This window comes from Chiloscyllium punctatum, chromosome 32 (genome assembly GCF_047496795.1).
Source record: "Chiloscyllium punctatum isolate Juve2018m chromosome 32, sChiPun1.3, whole genome shotgun sequence".
Lineage (NCBI taxonomy): Eukaryota > Metazoa > Chordata > Chondrichthyes > Orectolobiformes > Hemiscylliidae > Chiloscyllium > Chiloscyllium punctatum.
In genome coordinates, this window is record NC_092770.1 from 52,305,876 (window position 1) to 52,329,385 (window position 23,510).

General features: G+C 39.5%; 1 protein-coding gene across 2 annotated transcripts in view; it reads right to left on the reverse strand.

Moving 5' to 3' along the window:
• Positions 1 to 23,510, reverse strand: part of pnpla3 (patatin-like phospholipase domain containing 3) — a 28,888-nt gene that overhangs the window by 1,625 nt on the left and 3,753 nt on the right. The window contains exons 1-8 of one of the 2 annotated variants that reach the window (XM_072552381.1): positions 22,394 to 22,533; positions 18,498 to 18,730; positions 12,241 to 12,306; positions 8,792 to 9,001; positions 4,434 to 4,494; positions 3,650 to 3,898; positions 3,301 to 3,433; positions 770 to 892 (exon numbers count right to left, since the gene is read on the reverse strand). In XM_072552381.1, the coding sequence (XP_072408482.1) occupies positions 770 to 892; positions 3,301 to 3,433; positions 3,650 to 3,898; positions 4,434 to 4,494; positions 8,792 to 9,001; positions 12,241 to 12,306; positions 18,498 to 18,730; positions 22,394 to 22,472 (1,154 nt within the window). In that variant the 5' untranslated portion in view covers positions 22,473 to 22,533. Of the gene's footprint in view, positions 1 to 769; positions 893 to 3,300; positions 3,434 to 3,649; positions 3,899 to 4,433; positions 4,495 to 8,791; positions 9,002 to 12,240; positions 12,307 to 18,497; positions 18,731 to 22,393; positions 22,534 to 23,510 lie in introns of those variants that run through there. The other variant, XM_072552380.1, reaches the window with a different exon arrangement.

Consider the following 23,510-nt stretch of genomic DNA (forward strand, 5'->3'; position numbering starts at 1 on the left):
TTCAGTTAGTTAGCAAACACATTTCCAGCATACCACTTCTTTCAGACTTCATTGCATAATCTTGGACTGAGTCCTGTAATGTGGATTGATTATATCGATGAGTATGCAGAACGACATGGTCAAAAAAAATCAACATTTTTTGATTTGGTGGACGATTTTACTTTCCTGCCACTAAACCCTTCTTGCTATTCTGGGCGGAGGACTTGTACTGATAACAGCTGGTGCAGACAAGCCAATATTAGGTTCTTCCCTTACCAACATGCCCTGGAGTAGCACTATAACTGGGAACATTCTGGATCAGAGGTAGAGTGGTACTGCCTGAGCCACAGATTATATATTTTCTTAATCCTGAAAGATACATACTTAGTAGTAAAAGGATCAAAGGGTATGGAGACAAAGTGGGAACAGCGTACTTCAGTGGATGATCAACCATGATCATTCTGAATGGCACAGCAGGCTTGGAGGGTCAAATAGCCTAATCCTGCTCCTATTTTCTATGTTTCTGTACTTGTTTCCCATTTCATTTTGGACTAAGAAAAATTCTAACCCAGAGGTCTGCAAAACCTAAAAAGAGATCAAAGATTATGAGCAACTCAGTCATGACATTAGTTTATACAAGTCAGCCTTTGCTTTAAACCGACTGAAGTAATTTTATTTCCAAACATATCCAAAAAGTTTTCGAAGTCTTAGTCAATTATATTGCCTATACTTGGAAGCTGGAACATCCAAACAAAATCATTTTTAAGACAGAAAATGGTGCTATACATACCTAGAACATGGACGCAGCCGAAACCGCTTTGTCGCTCGGTCATAAAGGACACCACTGATAATGTGCAATTGCTCACGAATCCAACTGACATCTTCTGGGACATCAGGAAGCCACTCCACTAACCTGTTTTCCAAAAACATTAGTTAAATAGAAGCTGCAGTAGCCAAATTATTGCATTAAGGAACATCACCATTGCAATCAAACCAGCATTTTCCTAAAACCAACCAGGTAATTTCTGTTCCAAGCCATTGCTGGTTGAAGTTACAACCACTCTAGGCAGACCATGCAACAGAAGTCTCACTCAGTTACATGAAATTCATCTCCTTGTCTGTTGAATATGTAAGGTAAAAACAATGACTGCAGATGCTGAAAATCAAATACTGGATTAGTGGTGCTGGAAGAGCACAGCAGTTCAGGCAGCATCCAACGAGCAGCTTGAATATGTAGACAACTGCAAGCCTTTTGAAAAGACAGACAAGCATAAAAATGCTAATAGACACGAGTATGTCGGGTCCTAGCTGTGGAGGAGATAGAAAGATTAAATGCCAGACGAGTGACTTCAGTTCTTATGAAAAAAAAGTTACCTATTCAGCCATGTAATGTTTTTAGCAGTGTTTTCTTTCAGATTGCCAACATCTGCTATACTTTGCCTTTGTGTTGTCAAGAACAGCAGCTAGCATGTAATTGCAACCATGTGGTATCACTGGCACAAGGGTCAATCCACCCCAGTTGAGTTAGCACGTGAAACACCACTACATGTCACTGAACAGGTTTGGCTTCCTCTACGAAGTATCCTATATGATGTTGCAATTGCAATTCTGTACAGTAATAGGGAAACCCAAACCTACTGTAAATACACAGAAAATGGAGTTCTCCCTTTACACAGGCCACAGCTCCTTGAGACATAGCAACTCTCCAATACCTTGTGGAAATGGCTATTTACTGTACGAGAATTGAACTAAGTGCCTAAGTAATCTACTTGATGGTGGCAGTTGGGATAACACAATTAGACTTTCTATTGGCATGACTGTTGGAAACTGATAGCCAAGGAAAATAACCAAGATTGCCATGTTCTTAATGGGAAATCAGTTAGTTGATTTTAACTGTAGAGCACAAATACATTGTTTAAGGTTGTTATATATTTGCACATTCAAAAAGCTACAGTTACACAGAAAGGGACCATAAAACAAAAAAGGTGACTGCATCATTAACCATTTTCTTTAAAAAAAATGACAACAACAACAACAACAACAACAACAATTCCTTAAGGGCTGGTACAATAGATCAATGATTTCCTACTTCATGGTATTATTTTAAGACGCTTCTAAAAATTTAGATTTTCCTCAGTAAGAAAAGGGATTTTGAGGAGTCTGTCCAAAGTGGCTGTTTATTTCCTTTAAAATTACTTTATAGATTTGAGATATGATGGCAGTTTCCAAATACGCTTGCATCATTTGGTTGCATTTGACAGTTCCCAACACTAGCCTCAGGTTAGGAACAAACTAAGGAGTGAAGAAGAGCAATCAGACACTTCAATTTAACGTATTAGTGCAATTTACTCAGGGATGCAATTAATATATTGATATTGAGATGCACCTTACTAGTTTTAAGCATTTACATGTTCCATTGCAATATAACCCAACAGAAAATAATTCTCCTATCTCCAGTGCTGTCTTCCTTAAATAAATTTTACTGTCACAATGCTATTAATAGTGACAGTTTCTCAAGAGCAAGTATATTCCACCTATTAATAGTATTGTTTTAGTAGAAAAGTGGTGGAATGTCAGGTATATCTGACATATAGGTTCTATCAATCTATGCCTTTTTACTTTTCCAGTAACTGCAAAGGTCATGCATCTATCTTTATTTGTTGTGGAATGGAGTGTGTTGACTGCCCCATCGACTTGCATAGATCATTGATGTAATGACGTTTTCTTGTATACTGATTTACAGTACCTAAACCTTTCATAGTCCAAAATTGAAAAGGTTACTGGGTTGAACATTAAAAAGGAGGAAGAAGAGAAGGAATAAAAAGCAGAGTTATTCCTAACAGATCAAATAAATTAAACAGTTTTTGTCTCCTTATTTCAGGAGGAATATACTTGCACTTGAGAAATGTCAAGGAATGTTCACTAGATTGATTACCGCAAATGAAAAGTTATTTCCCAAGCAGGATGGGCCTATACTTGGAGTTTCGAAGAATGTGAGGTAATCTAATTGAAATAAAGAATTTGAGGGGGCTTGACAGGATGTATGCTGGGAAGACCTTTTCCCCAATGAGTCATGAACATATTCAAGGCTAAGAGGCAGGTTTTTGGACTGAATGGGAAAACAAAGTGTTACAGGCAAAATGCAGGAAAGCAGGGTGAAGCCAAGATCAGAGCAGCCATGATCGGTAGAACGTGCACAGCCTACTCATTATGTGAATTCTTTTTTTGGAAGATTCATGCAGTAGTCAAATTATTTGGTAAAATAACCATATTTTTAAAAGTCACTGAAGCCAGCAAAACTTAGCTGCTCAGAACACATACCTGCAACCAAAAGAATAAGCAGATTCCAATGGTAGTGTGTAAGGCAGCATTGCATAAGATGCCATTCTAACCAAGAAGAGGTTGCTAAGCTGTGCATAAAGACCACTTGTCTCCTTACAAGCTTCATGCAACGCTATAGGGGAAGAAGAAAAAAGAAAAATGGAGATGTCAGAACCGAACAGTTTTAGATTGATTACATCCCCTGGGGAATTTTAATAGAAACTTGCAACAGGAATCTTGCACACAAATCAATGGATCATATTTCCACAATGGCTAGATTTCAGAATTTATAATTGCATTAGCTAATTGAACTTATATATTCAAGGCAAACATTTGTTTTTAACAGTACCGATACAAAGTCTTGGTGGTAAATTGTTTGTTTCTGCATCCAAGGCTGATGACCAATGCTTTTTCCTCAATTGTTGATTGTTTGATTTGGGTTTTGGTGCTGAAGCTTTGTTTGTAACCATTGTTACCTCCTCCTGTTCCAGAGATTTGCTGTAACAATTGTCCTGATACTGTTTGTAAGATCCGACATTCTCCCTCATTGATGTGACAGAAGTCAAATCAACTGTAAGAACTGGCATTTTAAGCAGATCTGAGAAGCAAACAGAAACAGGGTAGATTGGCATATGCAAAAATATTTTAAAAGCAGCGAACAAAAATTTCTACCACATAGTAGATAGAGACTGCAAAATAAATAGTACCACGTCAATATTTTTTAAAAGGTGTAACACAAAAAGAAAGAAAGAATTGGCACTAAAACTCATGAAATGCAAATTCAGAGACTGAAGTAGTTTTAAATTCTGGCATAAAATATAACAAGATTCCCATCCTTGAGGAAACCACTTCAATTTCACAGATAGATCAGACTTTGTTTGGATTTGGACTGCATTCACATTTTAGTTTTAACAGCTTTGCCATGCACAAATGGTGCGAATACATCCTACTCTTTTTTTATAACAAAAAATTAATGACAGTAGGAATGCTCTTTCTTAAAAAAGATTAAAGAAAGAAGTTAGTTTGTGAAAACCAAGCGCTACTCTTAAGTGACAAATTTAGGAGACGGTGGCAACAAATTAGATTAACAATGTTCAAGATTGAAATCATGCAAAAGGAAATTTAAGACTTACTATTCCCTTTAAGAAATCGAAGTGCATCTCCATACCCTTGATGACACATTTCACCAAGCACCTGAAAATAGGTTTCATCAAAATTTATTTATTTTTAATAAAAGGCAGGCTGTGTAGAAAAGAGAAAAAAAAAGAGTACAGACATTCTGCCTTGTTTTAAGAAAGCATGCTATGGTAACAGACAAATGGTGGCAGTAGAATTTTTAATGAAAAAAAAAATCACAAGATCACTTCCTGGCCTAACCCTGCATTCTTCACATTTACACAAGATACTCATGATATTTTTCCTCCCCTCTCTGCATTCAGTTAAACTGGAACACAATTCAGAACAGCTAGACCCAGACATTGAAGCTTGTGAGCTTGCACTCAGATCTAGGATGCAAGAAGCAGACTCAGGAGGGAGGCGGGCAGGAAATAAACAGACACCATTTTACACAGAATGTGAAGAGTGTGCTGATTGGTTGGTTAATAATTCACTGGCGATTCCAGGGGAAAAAAAATACTTAAGAAATTAATCATACAGACAAAGCAGATTCTGATTGATCAAAGTGATGCAGAGGGTTGCAGCAAAAGTCTCTACTATCTCCAAATCATTTTTTTTTGAAGAGGTGCAGTGGATGTACAAATTCATTTTGCTGACATAAAACAATGTCCTTAACCTTTACGTATGTATCTACCATAAGCAAAAGCACATTGCGGGCCCAGCTGATGATCATAAGTGGTTGTCAGTGTAACTCTACACACTCTGGATTTTAAAAAAATAAATGATTTCTAATAACAAAATTGCATGCTATGAATATACTTAGAGACTAATCCACGAATAGTTTTTGTCACTTACACAGCACGGTCATCAAGTCAAAAAGACATTTTGCTGACCACGTGTATGAGTAATGTGATAAGAGAGTTTCAGAGCAAGTGTAAAGCCTGGTATGTCAGCTGTACTTCCTAATGACTGGCAGATCAAACCTGTCCTGTTGAGCATTCGCATCTGACAGCATCCTGTGTTCAACCAGCTCATCTGTGCAAGCCTCAAAAACATCTGCCATTCTGCTATTAGAAGTCATTCTTTAAAATAAATCAGGATTGTTCTAAGAATTCCACTAGGAAACAATTCAAAATAAAAATCAGCCAGGCTATAGTAGATTATATTTGCGCACGCTAGAATCCAGAAATATTCAGTCTCTGGTTTCGTGTCAGCAAAAAAGGATTTTGTGCATACATTTTACTTTCCTCAAAATGAAGACAACGGCTTAATGCTGGCGTAATCCTTGATCAATTCAGGTCTGCCTACATGGCCTGAGAATTAGGATTGACAGTTAACTGTTCTGACTGCATCGCTGTCTCTTATAGCCCAACCAATGAGCATCCCCTCTCATACGGTCTTTCGATCTCCCAAGTCTGCTGCTGGGACCAAATGATCTGGATAAGGAAAGTGAAAATACTGTAGCCAGGTTTGCACATGGCTGACTCAACATCTGCAGAGTGTGGGCAAAAATTTGCCACATGGCATACAATGTGAGGTTGTGTATTTTGTCAGGGAGAAAAGAGAAGTTGAATTTCATTCAAAATAGAGGAAGGCTGCCGAAAGCTACAGAACAGAGGAATCTGGGATTCCCTATCCATGAATCACAAAAAGCTGGCAACCAAATTCTGTGGGCAATCGGGAAAGCAAATGTTGGCTTTTATTTCAAAGAGAGTATGATAAGAAAGTGTGAAGGCTTTATTAAAACTGTACAAAGCATGGAAAAGACATCACCTGGAATACTGTGAACAGTTTTGGACCCCTTAAAAAGGGATATACACAGTCAACAGAGGCCTTCCTGAGAAGGTTTACTAAACTGATAGCAAGTACCTTATGAGGACATGTCCTCATATGAGGTGTGCCTTATGAGGAGAGGTCAGATAGGTTAGGCCTGTACTCTTTGGAATTTAGAAGAATGAGAGAGATCTTATTGAAACATACAAAATTCCTAGTGGTCTTGGCAGGGTAGAGTGAAAGAAGGTCAGAGTCATAGTGTTGTCCAGCATGGAAACAGGCCCTTCGGTCTAACCCGTCCATACCAAGCAGATATCCCAACCTAATCTAGTCCCATTTGCCAGCACTTGGCTCATATCCCTCTAAACCCTTCCTATTCATTTAACCATCCAGATGCCTTTTCAATGTTGCAATTATACTAGCCTCCACCACTTCCTCTGGCAGCCCATTCCACACACGCACCACCTGCTGCATAAAGAGTTGCCCCTTAGGTCCTTTAACAACTTTTCCCCCCTCTCACCCTAAAGCTATGTCTTCTAGTTCAGGACTCCCTGACCCCAAGGAAAAGACTTTGCCTATTTACCCTATTCATGCCCCTCAATTTTGTAAATCTTTGTAAAGTCACCCCTCACCCTCCAATGCTCCAGGGAAAACAGCCCGAGCCTATTCAGCCTCTCCCTATAGCTCAACTCCAACCCTGGCAACATCCTTGTAAATCTTTTCTGAACCCTTTCAACATTGCACAACATCCTTCCAATAGGAGGACCAGAATTGCACGCCATATTCTAAGTGTGGCCTAACCAACATCCTGTACAGCCACAACATGACCTCCCAACTCCTGTACTCAACACTGACCAATAAAGGAAAACATACCAAACACCTTCTTCACTATCCTATCTACCAGAGGCTCCACTTCCAAGGAGCTATGAACCTGCATTCCAAGGTCTCTTTGTTCAGCAACATGCCCCAGAACCTTACGTGTATGAGTCCTGCTCAGATTTGTCTTTCCAAACTGCAGCACCTCACGTTTATCTAAATTAAAACTCCATCTTCCACTCATTGCCCCTTTTTGGGTTATTGTAGAACCAAAAAGGCATGATCTCAAAATAATGAGTCGCACATTTAAGGCAGAGGTGAAGAGGAATGTCCTCAGAGGGTTGTGAAGCTGCAGAATTCTTTACTGCAAAGCACAGTCAAGGCTGCGTCGTCACATATATTCAAAGCAGAGACTGGGTTTTACATCTAAGTGACTCCAGGGTGGTGGAGAACAAAGAAAGGCAGGAGGGTGGAGTGAGGATTATCAGATCAGCCGTGATCTCACTGAATAGTGGAGTGGGCTGAATGGCTCTGCTCAGAGGTCTCGGAATATACTTTAGAATAGAAAGGTAGCCGGGGTAAGGGGACAAACGTGTATAGCGTGGAGGTGGACATACAACATGCCGGGGATACACGTCTAGTGCATTGGCGAGGAGGAAGAGGAAGAGGAAGAGGAAGAGGAAGAGGAAGAGGAAGAGGAAGAGGAAGAGGAAGAGGAAGAGGAAGAGGAAGAGGAAGAGGAAGAGGAAGAGGAAGAGGAAGAGGAAGAGGAAGAGGAAGAGGAAGAGGAAGAGGAAGGAGGAAGGAGGAAGGAGGAAGGAGGAATGAACCTTCCAGAGATTAAATCCAAAATATTACAAAATGTTATCCTCTCGTAACTGCAGAACCTGCATAATCTCTGCATTTCCTATTCTGATCATATCAAGACATTCATTTGATAGATGCATATAAAAACTGGTAGATTGGTGTATGAACAAGGAGAGAACTAGATGTTTTTTTCAGAATTGCATTTTATTTTGCATAATGTGAAATCCAGACACTGGAAAAATAAATTCATCTATTACATTTACATAACCATGGACAATGTGTAAAGAAACTATTATACTTTTGGAGATACTTCAGATATTGAAGTCATCCGCTGCCTGATCATCAGAATAAAATGAGCAGGAAACACAGCGAATGAATTTAACTCTAGCCTGTCCAGTGAAAGTCATATTTTAGGGAAAAAGTTAAAAGTTACCAGAAGAGCTTCCCTGTTTTGGATCATGGAACCATCTGGTTCCAATTTCATTTGCTCTCTTGAGCAGGCAGCAATAAACATCCCAAAAACAACATTGTTTTACATCCACATTGAACCCAAATGCAGTTTAAGTGGTGGCCTCAGCAGGCAGCCAAAGCTAGTTGTGGTAGAACTGATCAGGGAGGCAGACAGAGTGGAGGCTTTTTGAAGCAAAAAATCTTGTAACCTTGTCCCAAAGATGTCAAAGTTGTGCAAAGATGAAATAAGCTTGGTGTGTACACTTTCTGTGCAACAAAGATAAGTCAAAATAATATTTAAATATGCTGATAAAACATATTGTTTTCGATCCCTCCATCTACATAATAAATAAGTAATCCGAAAGTTTTTTTGCGAAACAAAAATGAGTCAGAAATTCAGAAAAGCTGGGGCCCAATTTTGTTTTGAGTGCTACCCGGATAATAAAATATTAAAAAACAATCCACTAATGCACAGCTAAATATTTAAATTTAAACAATTTAAAAAATTTTAGTAATTTAAAAATTCTACCTTTGGTTCTGGAGGGAAGAGTGCTCGGGTTAGTCGATATAGGTTTCCCAAGCTAAACTGGATGCTGGTATTGGTGACCCGCAGTTCATGGAAGTTGCTGGGGTTGTCTCGAGGACAGATATCACTTTCTCCGGAGAATGGAGACACTGTAATTGTGTTCTTCAGTTCAGACAGAGGTAAGTTGTTGCTGATCCCTCCATCCACATAACGCTAACAAAATAAAGGGATTCATTTTAAATGCTTTTAAATCAGATCTGCATGGTAGAGTCTCCAGTTCAAACTTAGAATATATTTTAAAGACAAGGTTTCTTCCAAAGTCACACTGTAAAAATAGTTACTTAAATCAAAATAAAATGCTAAACTCAAAAGAAAACACAGGAAAATTAGAAAACGGAGTGCAAGCATTTGAAGTTTACAGTAATTGTCTGTGGAGGGTGAAAGAAAAAGGTAATTATAAATGCAAGATAGTGCAGGAAATTTTTTTGGATGTCAAGCATGGTAACTTGTCCTAGGTGTTACAAGCACAGGAATGGTACATTAATTATTCGTGAGGTCGATGACCACAGGGATGACTTTAAAAGCAAGCGATAGAAAACCAAGAGGAAAGCCAAGTAGATTTTTTTTCCTCATGCAGCTAGTACTGGGAGTATGGAACTCACTGCCTGATAGCTTTTCTAATTCTATCACCCTAACATTGGAACAGCATTCAGATATTCACTTCTGTTACCATAGACTCCAGGGCTATGAGCCAAGAGCTGGAAAATAGGATTAGTGTAGTTACATCTTTGTTGACCAGTATGGCCTCCTACTGTGCTGTAGGCATCCACGAATCTACTTAAGAGGAGAAAGCTCATACAAGTATGTTTTCGGTTCAAAGCAGTTTTGGAGAATATTGGAATGAGAAAAAACAAAGTTAAAACTGACGTTTCCAAATAGTGATAGTGATAGGGTTTCAAAATATTCTGATAAAGATGACTTTTGTTCCTTGAAGATTAGTGGAAACATTATGAGGTGAATACCATGCAGCACTAAAGCTGAGCTAACTTAATTGGCAAGGCAAGATTAGTTGTCCACTTCCTCAGAGCTCTTAAATATTCATTCCAATGTGGCATTGCCATAAATTACACAAGTGATTAAAAAGGAATAAAATTTTTAAAAAGATTTATGCTACCCTCTTACGAGGGTTAGAGGGCACTGTTTTAGGTCAGCTGAGGGCATTTTTATTCTGAGGTGGGACTTTGTAACACTTGGCCTCTGGAGGTGGTGGATACAAGGGCATTGAATACTTCAAGACAGGTGGACAGATTGTTTTTGCTAACTATGGAATTAAGGGTTCAAAACTAGAATGCATAGGTTTAAAAGAGAGAGGGAAAGACATTTTTTTTAAAAAAAAAAGGATCTGAGCAACGTTTTCCACACAGAGGGTGGTGTGTCCATGAAGCAAGTTGCCAGATGACATGGTGGATACAATTAGAACATTTAAAAGGCATCTGGATGGGTACAGGAGTAGGAAGGGTTTGGAGGGATATGGGCCACATGCTGTAAAATGGGATGAGGTCAGATTGGGATGTTTGGTCAGTGTGTATAACTCTGACTAATTCAGAGCTCACAGCATAATTTTAGCTTCCCAACACCACCTGCACCCCAAACAAACCACACTCCTAGGCTTTTCAAAACCAAGAAAAAAAATGTTTGATCTGCATTCTTACTGCTCTTCAAATTGGGTGAAATTTAAGGACCATTAACTCAATACGATAATAATAGGTAATCTTCAGAAATATTTTGAGCTTTCAGTAATCAACCATTTCTGTCCGAGGACTGTTGTGAAGAATGTGCTGTTTATGTTTTCTTCTCAAACCTATAAATAAATGCCTCCCACTTCACACTGTAGGATTTTTGATTTTTACAGAATACAAAAAAAATGATTAACTCCCAATCCAATCAGTCACTCATATAATGCATGAGCTGGACACCGAAGCAGTGTTGCAACAGTTGTCAATTACAAGAACATTAACGTTGTATTTCTTTTCCACACTTATGTATTTCACACAATCACAAAACATTCTTTTGTCTGTGAGCTATACACCTTTATTCATGTATGTTTTTAGAAATAGCAAAAGTTTTTTGTGTTCAGTCACTATATACTGATTTTGGGGAACTTAATTACAAAAATATTTTATGTAGGCTCAGTAAGCTTGTTATGCCCATTATAAGCCAAAAACCTTATTAACTCCTTTGTAGTTAATATTTATTTCTTCACTCCTCTTCTGCCACCCCAACACAAAGACTATTTTGTGGGTCTGATATTGGAGGCAACAAACATTGAGGGCCAACCCCTGAATTCACATTGGTAGCAGTACAGAACTGCAAGGTAATAGGGCAAGCCAAATGTTTTCCTTTTAAATTTAATAAAACAAAAATCACACATTGGTCATCAGCATGGTTAAAAAGAGGTGAGTAGTAAGATTTTACTAAACTGGGGACTTCCATTTTTTTTTCTAAAATTGAGGTTTATTTTCTTCCCATCAATACCTAATCAAGAAATCATTTTAGGGTTCTAATGCTGATCTGGCACTTTATGAATGTTAAAACTTTGGCCAGTGTTTTGTATTGGAAGCACTAACCTATTAGCACAATTAATAATTAGATATTAGAGAAACCAAATAGCAAGAATTCATCTTGGTCCTTATGCAAAATTATTTGGTTAAAGCATTTGAAGATATCTACCAGTTGTCACCAGAAGAAATCTAAAACTTTTTTTCACACTCACACTCACTCTTGCCATCTGCCAGAACAATTTGCTAAAATAAAACAGAACGGTGGATGAAAGAGATCCAAAACAAAAAGCAGAAATTGATGAAACTTAGATCTGCCAGCAACTGTGAAGAGAAAGCAGAGTTAATACTGATTCTGGATTAGTGGTGCTGGAAGAGCACAGCAGTTCAGGCAGCATCCAAGTAAGCTTCTTGGATGCTGCCTGAACTGCTGTGCTCTTCCAGCACCACTAATCCAGAATCTGGTTTCCAGCATCTGCAGTCATTGTTTTTAACCAGAGTTAATACCGAGTCCAGTGATCAGAAGAAGGGTCACTGGATTCAAAACATTAACTCTGCTTTCTCTCCACAGAAAGAGTGCTACTCCACTTGGGGAAAAAGAGAGAAAAAAAATAATCACAAGTGGTAGATCCATTCATCTTTGAGTCAGCAGATCAAATTCCCTTTCATGGAGTTTTGTGATCAAAAGTTGTCCATGTTGCAGCAAGAAGCATTCTTAAAAAGGTTCTTGCATTGAAATCAGACAGACATTCCAAATCAGTCATGATCAAATCCTATTAATGCATGATCTTTTAGCTATATTGACCGTCCTACACAGGTTAAAAAGGGTTTTAAATTAATATTGAAGAGATACATTCTGAAAAGCCTAACAAAAAGAAAAAACACCACACTTACCACTCCTCGAAAAGATGGCGGAATGAGTCCACAATAAATTGGAACAAAGGCACTGCAGATCAGAGCCTGAGGAGAATAAGCAGAAATATTTGTAATAGATATATTTTAATGCAGTATTCAGTGTTAGAGCCAGAGTATAAAACATCACAAGTTATGGAATTAAGGCAGAAGTCAGATCCTAATCAACATAACTGGGCCTCAGGGAGGGAAGTGAAAAGTACCTTACTTTATGCAACTTATTCGGTTGATCATTTGAAAACACCCAAACCGCAGGGAGAACATTAAAAATCACAACACCAGGTTATACTCCAATAGGTTTATTTGAAAGTACAAGCTTGGGGGAACACTGCTCCTTTGTCAGGTAGCTAGTGGGGCAGAATCATAGGACACAATTTATACTAAAAGATCAAAGCCTCATAACCGATGCGATGTATTGAACAAAACTAGATTGCTGTTAAGCCTTTAAATCACTTAGAGTGGGGATGCAGGTTTCGATTCAATATGTAAATCCCAGAACTTCTTTCAAGTCACAGTCCTCAGATAATTTAAGGTTTGAAAATAAAAAAAAAGGTGCCATCTCAGCTCAGACAATGCTTTTTCTAAAAAGTGCAATTAGAGTCTATATGCATTCTTTCAGACACACCACACTTCCACCCCATATTGCCATTTACTCTTTTGCACATACACCTCTCTCTCCCACGTACATATCAGTCTATTGGGTGAATTTGCATATACATTCTCTTTTGTTCCCAAAAAAAAAACCACAAATCTAGACAGAGTCAGATGTACAGCATGGAAACAAACCCCTCGATCCAACTTGTCTATGCCAATCAGACATCCCAACCAAAAATCTAATCTAGTCAGACCTGCCAGCATCTGGCTCATATCCCTCTGAATCCTTCCTATTCATATACCCATCCAGATGCTTTTTAAGTGTTGCAACTGTACCAGTCTCCACTACTTCCTCTGGCAGCTCATTCCACACACACCACTCTGTGGAAAAGCTACCCCTTAGATCTCTTATCTTTCCCCCCTCCCCCTATTCCTATGCCCTCTAGTTCTGGACTCCCCGACCCCAGGAAAAGACCTTGTCTATTTATCCTATCCATGCCCCTCATGATTTTGTAAACCTCTAAGGTCACCCCTCAGCCTCCAATGCTCCAGGGGAAAAACAGCCACAGTCTATTCAGCCTCTCCCTATAGCTCAAATCCCCAAACCCTGGCAACATCCTTGTAAATCTCTTCTGAACCCTTTCAAGTTCCATAACATCTTTCCGATAGGAAGGAGACCAAAATTGCATGCAATATTCCAAAAGTGGCCTGACCAATGTGCTGCACAGCCGCAACACGATCTCCCAACTCCTGTACTCAATACTCTGACTAATAAAGGAAAGCATACCAAACGCCTTCTTCACTATCCTATCTACCTCTGACTATTTTCAAGAAATGCTGAACCTGCATCCCAAGGTCTCTTTGTTCAGCAACACTCCCTCGGACCTGAGCATGACTTATACATCTTAAAATGGTAAGATTTGCTTTCCCAAAAATGCAGCAGCTTGCATTTATCTGAATTAAACTCCATCTGCCATTCCTCAGCCCATTGGCCCATCTGATCAAGATCCCCTTGTAATTGGAGGTAAACTTCTTTGCTGTTCACTACACCTTCAGTTTTGGTGTCATCTGCAAACTTACTAACTATACCTCTTATGCTCACATCCAAATCATTTATATGAAGAAAAGTAGTGGACCCAGCACCAATCCTTGTGGCACTCCACTGATCACAGGCCTACCTTTGAGCCAGTTCTGTGTACAGCTACTTCTCCCTGTATTCCATGAGATCTAACCTTGCTAACCAGTATCCCATGGGGGTCCTTATCGATTGCCTTACTGAAGTCCAAATAGATCATGTCTACCACTTTGCCCTCAATCCTTTTTGTTACTTCTTCAAAAAAATTCAACCAAGTTTTTGAGACGTGATTTCCCACGCACAAAGCCATGTTGACGATCCCTAATCACTCCTTGCCTTTCCAAAAAGGTGTAGATCCTATTCCTCAGGATTTCCTCCAACAACTTGCCCAGCACCGATGTCGGGCTCTCCCTTACCACCTTTCTTAAAATAATGGCACCACATTAGCCAAGCTAGACTCTTCTGGCACCTCACCTGTGATTATCGGTGATACAAATATCTGAGCAAGGGGCCTAGCAATCACTTCTAGGGTACGCCTGATCAGGGTCTAGATTAGTGTAGTGCTGGAAAAGCACAGCAGGTCAGGCAGCATCGGAGAATCAGGAAAATAGACATTTCGGGCAAAAGTCAGTCCTGATGAAGGGCACTTGCCCAAAACGTCGATTTTCCTGCTCCTCGGATGCTGCCTGACCTGCTGTGCTTTTCCAGCACCACACTAATCTAGACTCTGATTGCCAACATCTGCAGTGCTTACTTTTGCCAACACCTGATCATGTCCTGGGGATTTATCCACCTTCACGCATTTCGAGACATCCAGCACTTCCTCCTACGGAATATGGATATTTTTCAAGATGTCACCATCTATTTCCTCACGTCTTCCATGTTCGTTTCCACAGTAAACACTGACGCAAAATACTCATTTGAGTATCTCCCCCATCTCCTGTGGCTCTACACAAAGGCTGCCTTGCTGATCTTTGAGGACCCCCATTCTCTCCCTAGTTACCATTTTGTCCTTATATATTTGTAAAAACCCTTCTATTTGCCAAAGCTATCTCATGTCCCCGTTTTGCCCTCCTGATTTCCCTCTTAAGTATACTCCTACTTCCTTTATACTCTAAGGATTCACTCAGTTGATCCTATCTATACCTGACATATGCTTCCTTCTTTTTCTTAACCAAACCCTCAATTTCTTTAGTCATCCAACATTTCCTATACCTACCAGCCTTCCCTTTCACCCTGACAGGAATATACTTTCTCTGGATTCTTATCATCTCATTTCTGAAGGCATCCCATTTTCCAGCCATCCCTTTACTTGTGAACATCTGCCAGCTTTTGAAAGTTCTTGCTTAATACCATCAAAATTGGCCTTTCTCCAATTTAGAACTTCAACTTTTAGATCTGGTCGATCCATCCTTTTCCATTACTATATTAAAATCTAATATAATTATGGTTGCTGGCCCCAAAGTCCTCCCCCACTAACACCTCAGTCACCTGCCCTGTCTCATTTCCCAAGAGTAAGTCAAGTTTTGCACCTTCTCTAGTAGGTACATCCACATCCTGAATCAGAAAATTGTCTTGTACACACAAATTCCTCTCCATCTAAACCTTTAACACTTTGACAGTCCCAGTCGATGTTTGGAAAGTTAAAATCCCCTACCATAACCACCCTATTATTCTTACAAATAACAGATCTCCTTACAAGTTTGTTTCTCAATTTCCCTCTGACTATTTGGGGGGGGGGGAAGGTCTCTTATACAATCCCAATAAAAGGTGGTGATCATCCTTTTTTTATTTCTTGGTTCAACCCAAATAACTTCCTTGGATGTATTTCCAGGAATATCCTCCCTCAGTACAGCTGTAATGCTATCCCTTATCAAAAAGGCCACTTCCCCTCCTCTCTTGCCTCCCTGTAGCATTTGTATCCTGGAACATCAAGCGCTCAGTCCTGCCCTTCCCTGAGCCACATTTCTGTAATTGCTATGATATCCCAGTCCCATGTTCCTAACCATGCCCAGAGTTCATTTGCCTTCCATGTTGGGCCTCCTGCATTGAAATAAATGCAGTTTATTGTTCTCTACCTTGTCCCTGCCTGCCCTGACTGTTTGACTCACATCTTTTCTCAGCTGTATTAGTCTCAGATTGATCTCTTGCCTCACTATTTCCCCGTTTCCCACCTCCCCCCCCCATCTTAATAGTTTAAAACCTCCCGAGCAGCTCTAGAAAATCTCCCTGTTGTTAGTAGATTAGTCCTCTTCCCATTCAGTTTCAATCGTCCTTCTTGTACAGGTTGCTACTACCCCAAAAGTGATCCAAAAGTGTGAATCCTTCTCCCATGCTCCAGCTCCTCAGCCATGCATTCATCTGTTCTACCCTACTATTCCTACATTCACTAGCTCACAGCACCAGGAGTAATCCAAATGTCATTTCTCTGGAGGACCTCCTTTTTAAATTCCTGCCTAATTCTCTATATTCTCCATTCAGAATCTCATCCTTTTCCCTTCCTATGTCATTTGTTCCAATGTGTACAGTAACCTCCTACTGGGCCCTCTCCCCCTTGAGAACATTCTGCATCCTGAGACACCCTTGATCCTGGCACCAGGGAGGCAAAACACCATTCTGACTTCCATGTGACATTTTATAAATTCCTACTTTGGAAACAAAACCAGTATGACTCAAGGTTGGGATATAGACAGACTCTAACCATTCCTGAAGAAGGGCTCATGCCAGAAATGTCGATTCTCCTGCATCTTTGGATGCTGCCTGACCTGCTGCGCTTTTCCAGCAACACATTTTCAGACTCTAACCTCACACCTTTAATATACTGTCTGAGCCGAGAGATTTTTTTTTAAAAAACCTTACGTTCTCAGGGCTGTGATGTGAAAGACATTCTGGGATTTACATAATCAGCGAATAGAAAGCTGCAACCTATTCTAAAAGACTTAGCAACAACCTAGGTTTGTTCAATATATCACATCAGGTGTACGACACGTTGACCTTTTACTATAAACTCTGTACCTATGATTTTGCCCTATTAGCTACTTGATGAAGCAGCAATGCTTGTACTTCCCAATAAACCTTTTGGACAATCACCTGGTGTGATTTTTAACATTGTTCACCCCAGCCCAACACTGACACCTCCACCTCAGGGAGAACATAATGAGCAGTCATTGCAGTGAGGAAGAACATTTGGCTAACAAGAGAGCTACAATCTCAATGATTGGACAAACTCATGATTTGGAGATGCCAGTGTTGGACTGGGGCGTACAAAGTTTTTTTAAAAATTAAAATCGCAACACCAGGTTATAGTCCAACAGGTTTAATTGGAAGCACTAGCTTTCAGAGCACTGCTCGTTCATCAGGTCATAACCAACTGATGAAGGAGCATCGCTCCAAAAGCTAGTGCTTCCAATTAAACCTGTTAGACTATAACCTGGTGTACGATTTTTAAACTTTGGACAGACTCAGACTCTCAAAAGACAAACCTTATTTTTGTTTTGCTGAAAGTCTATTTCCTCATGAAATTTAAATTTTAAAAAAAGTGTTAATTAAACTTCAAAACAAATACTGGTAATAGTAGAACAAGAGCAAAACAAAATAAGCACAGTGGCTCAATCCCAGGATGATTTTTGACATTGTATAAAATCCAGGCCAGTAATGAAGTAAGGATGTTAACCATTGACCACAAAGAAAACTGTCCACAAAGATCTTTCAATCTGACAAAAATGTGCCAACAGTAGATTAAATCTGCTATCAAATCAAAAGGGTATTTTTGTGTTGACATCAATGATGTCAACAAGGAACTAGACAATCACAATCACATTGAAGTACTCACACACAGCAAACTAGGAAGTTACAAGGTCTTAAAAGCCTTCATTTACCTTTTCAGGTGTACACTAAAGGTGTACAACTTCATTAATATAAAAAGCTAAAATCAAGTAAAACAGACTTTCAAATGATTGACAAAATATGGAACTTAGAGATAAATTTGACAGTACACAAATTTAAAATTAGCTTTTTAGGGCCATTGAGCATGTCAAACATGACTTTATACATTATGAAAACACTCACTTATATCTCATTCAATAAGATGCAACATTTTCCAAGTTTTTGTTTCAAATATGGAAAACTGGCAGCTTTTGTTAGTTTGTAATTTCAAAGGGACATAGCAGTGCATGGGAACCTTGACAGTGCGCCTTAAGGGACAGCATGCACTCACCAATAGCACCTTTGGATTTGTGTTACACTGCACATATCCAAGGTTGTTTTAGTTTCAGTATAGGAATGTTTGCAAACACTGACAATTGCACAGACCCTGATTTATCTTTTATAATAGCAATATGCAAAATGTCAAACACTCATACGATTGAACTCCTAAAGTTTGTGGTCATCGCTGAGTGACAAGTATCCCCTATCCCCACTCAGGCGCAGAGGTACTCAGCAATTCACAGACTGTTAACCTCAGTTGCAGTCCCATATCATTGCTTTGCACAATCCTAATGGAGGTAAAAATTATGACTCAGCACATATAACAATGCAGGGACAGCTACAGTTTGAGGAGATTCCATCTTACCTGAATGAGTTCTTCCTTAGAGTTGAACTCAGATACCAGCACATTCTCACCGTCGGGCACCCGTGTAAGAGAAATGCAGAGCCTGCCTGTGGCTAGTTGGTGTGCATTTTCTGGAAGACTCCTGAAAAGTCCATTTTTAATTATTTTTACGAGGTTGAAGGATGGGTGCAGAGGTCCTAGGTGTCTTTTTCTGGCTTCCTTAGCTACTTTCATGACATCTGCACAACAACTGTCTTGAAGAGTTAAACAAAGAACAAAAAGTTAGAGAATTGCAGTTCATCAATACACAAAGAAATAATAGATTATGCAATCAGAATAATATCGCACACAAGAAAGCCATTCAGATCATTAGGCCCTTGACAGTTCTTTTAAAGTTCGATCTAATCAATTTCCCTTTCTTTCCATAAAATAGTGTAAATCTTGGCCTTCCCATTTATCAAATACCCTTCAAAGTTACTATTGAAAATGCTTTAATGACCCTTTCAGGCAATACATTCCAGATCATAAACTACTGTATAATTTAAAGTCTTAATGACCGATTTCCTCAATTACACATTCTTGATTACTGACTACTCACCCTTCTGAACCTGAACACAGCATCTTTATTAAAATGAATGAACTCAAAAACATTTAAGTCTTATAACCATGCTCTATTCCAATGAGAAAAACTCCTGCTTCTCCAATTTCTTGACATAACTGATTGTGTTACAATCCAAGGAGACGATGCTGAAAAAAGTTTAGAAGGCCTCAACATAGTTCCTAATTGTCATAATTTGACAAGTATAATTCAGTTGTGGACTTATTTTATATAATTAAACTATACTTCAATTTCAGTATCTCATTTAATCTAAGAGTCTTAACTTTATAATCCCAGCTAAACATTGGCTTGATAGATCATTCCTTTTCAGTTTTAAGTTAGATGGTCTTGTTAAACAACCACAAATTGCAGTAAAACAGAAGCGCAATAAAGGCAGATTTTATTACACAAATGGAAAAATAGATTAAACCAAACCAGTTACATAACAGAAGTTTAACTATTTCAAAACAAAGTAAAATACACAATCGTATTAATCCCATTAGAGAGTACTCCTTCCATTTCATATCCATTAGAGTCAGCATGGCTTTATGAAGGGCAAATCATGTTGGACTAAATTCTTTGAAGATGTAACAAGCAAAGGTGGATAACAGGCACATTGTAGATATAATTTGTCTGGACTTCCAGAAGAAGGTGTTTGATAAAATGCCACACAAGTTTGCATCATATGGAATTAGGGGTAATTTATTAGCCTGGATAGATGACTGGCTGATGAACAGAAGACAGAGTTGGGATTTTTTTTTGTCTGGATGGCAAGATGTAACTAGTTGGGTGCCACAGGTTCAGTCCTTGGACCCCAGCTTTTTACAAATCGACAATAACAACTTGGATACAGGGTTAGAATGCTCTATAGCAAAAAATTTGTGGAAAACAAAAATAGACAGGTTGGTAAATTGCAATGAAGAAATAAGAACATTACAAATAGATAGGTTAGGAGAGTGGGCCAAAATGTGGCAGATGGAGTTTAATGTGGATAAGTGCGAGGTCATGCATTTGGGTTGAGAAAATAGGAAGGCAACCTATTATCTTAGTGAAGGGACACTTAGGGGTGCTCTAGTGAAGAAGAATCTAGGTTTACTTGTTCAGGAGTCACAAAGCTAGCATTCAGGTACAGCAGATAAAGAAAGCAAATGGAATGTTGGCTTTTATAGCTAAAGCAATACAGTGTAAAAAAGTAAGGAAATATTGTTACAACTATAAAAAGGTATTGATGAAACCTGGAGTATTGTGCAGTTTTGGTCTCCTTATTTGAGGAAAGTAGTAGCCTTGGAGGCATTCGGAGAAGGTTCACTAGATTAATCTCAGAGGTCAGGGTTTGTCATTTGAAGAGAGATTGAATAGTTGAGGTCTATGTTCTTTGGAAATTAGAAGAATGATGGGAGATAAACTTGAGGTATTCAAGATGATAAAAATAAAAGGTGGCGTGGATAAAATGTGGAGCAGATGCCTCCACTTGTGGAGCATTCTAGAATGAGAGGTTATAGTCTTCAGATAATGGGTAACAAATTTAAAACAGTTGGGGAGAAACTACTTCTCCCAAAGGGTTGTGCATCTGTGGGATTCACTACCCATAAATGTGGTGGATGCTGGGACAGTAATTAAATTTAAATGAGGAGTTAGACATTTTTAAATTTGGTAATGGATTGAAGGCAGGAAAATTGGGATGAGGTGCACATCAGCCATGATGGAATGGCAGAACACACTTGCCAGCCTTTATCTTGAGCTTCAGGTCCACCTTAAATGTGACTTCAATTGCCAGTTTCAATAATCTGATAACCCTCTGCTTCTAGTCTTCATACAATGGAATGTAAACTTTATCAGCTTGAAGCAGCCCCTCAGGATTTTAATTAAACATTTGTGGTCTCAAACTATCTCCATGTAAGGAGTTTAATGTATTACTTAACAATTCAAGAATATTCCCTTTCTTCAATAGACCAGTGAGTCTGACGTCGGTGGTGGGCAAGTTATTGGAGGGAATCCTGAGGGACAGAATGTACATGTATTTGGAAAGGCAAGGACTGATTAGGGATAGTCAACATGGCTTTGTGCGTGGGAAATCATGTATCACAAACTTGATTGAGTGTTTTGAAGAAGTAACAAAGAAGATTAATGAGGGCAGAGCAGTAGATGTGATCTATGTGGACTTCAGTAAGGCAGGTGACAAGGTTCCCCCATGAGACTGGTTAGCAAGGTTAGATCCCATGGAATACAGGGAGAACTAGCCATTTGGATACAGAACTGTTTCAAAGGTAGAAGACAGAAGTGATGGTGGAGGGTTGCTTTTAAGACTGCAGACCTGTGACCAGTGGAGTGCCACAAGGATCGGTGCTGGATCCACTACTTTCCGTCACTTTATGATTTGGGTGTGAGCATAAGAGGTATATAGTCGTAAGTTTGCAGAAGACACCAAAATTGGAGTTGTAGTCGACAGCGAGGGTTACCTCAGATCTTGAGGTACAACAGGATCTTGATGAAATGGGCCAATGGCCTGAGGCGTGGCAGATGGAGTTTAACTCAGATAAAATGTGAAGGGCTGCATTTTGGGAAAGCAAATCTTAGCAGGACCTATACACTTAATGGCAAGGTTCTAGGGAGTGTTGCTGAACAAAGAGACCTTGCAGTGCAGATTCATAGCTCCTTGAAAGTGGAGTCACAGGTAGATAGGATAGTGAAGGCGGCGTTTGGTATGCTTTCCTTTATTGGTCAGAGTAGGGAGATTACTGTTGCAGCTGTACAGGATGTTGGTTAGGCCATTTTTTGAATATTGCGTGCAATTCTGATCTCCTTACTATTGGGATGATGTTATGAAACTTGAAAGGGTTCAGAAAAGATTTACAAGGATGTTGCCAGGGTTGGAGGATTTGAGCTGAAGGGAGAGGTTGAATAGGCTGAGGCTGTTTTCCCTGGAGTGTCAGAGGCTGAGGGGTGACCTTATAGAGGTTTACAAAATTATGAGGGCATGGATAGGGTAAATAGGCAAAGTTTTTCCCTGGGGTCAGGGAGTCCAGAACTATAGCGCATAGGTTTAGGGTGAGAGGGGAAAGATATAAAAGAGACCTAAGGGGCAACTTTTCCACAGAGTGGTACGTGTATGGAATGAACTGCCAGAGGAAGTGGTGAAGGCTAGTACAATTGCAATATTTAAAAAGGCATTTGGATGGGTATATGGGTTTGGAGGAATATGGGGCAGGTGGGACGAGATCCGGATATCTGGTTGGCATGGACAAGTTGGACCGAAGGTTCTATTTCTGTGCTGTACATATTTACAACTCTAACTCAAGTTAAATGACAAGCACATTACCTGGAGATAAAAATGCAGGGATGTTTACAGAGTTGAATATTTGCTCGTGATAAAGATAGATGGTCAATGCCTCAAGCATTCAAGTTCTGCTGGAATGGATCTTTTTTGAAAAGTTGTCTTTAACTTGGAGATTTTCAGGCTAAGAGGGTTGGAAAGAAGTCTTAAACTGTTTTACTGTTTTAATGGTTCAAGTACATAAGTCTGGAAAAAGCCAGCATATCTTCTGTCAGGTGCAATGAAAAATGTTTAGAGTCTCAGAAAAATTCACAACTGGTGAATGTGCGCAAAGATTGCAAAAGCAATGCTTGCGAACCTGCCAATTGAAGAAATTTTCAGATAGTAGTAATGCATGACTAGGATTCAACATCTGTAAAAGATATTGCTGAAAGAAACTTCGTTTTTGCTTGGTTGCTTACAATAAGATCTTTCCAAAACGTAATTTGTTTAAAAACCAGTTTTCTTCCCACTCTCTTTACAAGATTACACTCATGTCCTTTTGTTAAGGAGTATATTAGCAACTTCATCTGAACACGTTCAGTGATTAAGTATAGGTAACCCAAATAAAGCATTGGTGAATCAGTCTAGATTTCACTCTGGAACCAGACTTGTCCAGTATTACAATCAGCTGGGGTCATAACACTGGGTAGGAGAAAGTGAGGACTGCAGATGCTGGAGATCAGAGCTGAAAATGTGTTGCTGGAAAAGCGCAGGTCAGGCAGCATCCAAGGAACAGGAGAATCGACGTTTCGGGCATAAGCCCTTCTTCAGGAATGAGGAAAGTGTGACCAGCAGGCTAAGATAAAAGGTACGGAGGAGGGACTTGGGGGAGGGGCATTAGAAATGCAATAGGTGAAAGGAGGTCAAGGTGAGGGTGATAGGCTGGAGTGGGGTGGGGGCAGAGAGGTCAGGAAGAAGATTGCAGGTTAGGAAGGCGGTGCTGAGTTTGAGGGATTTGACTGAGACAAGGTGGGAGGAGGGGAAAATGAAGAAACTGGAGAAATCTGAGTTCAGCCCTTGTGGTTGGAGGGTCCCTAGGCAGAAGAAGCTACCTAGACTACACCTCCTCCCACCCTGCCCCCTGTAAAAACACCATTCCATATTCCCAATTCCTTCGTCT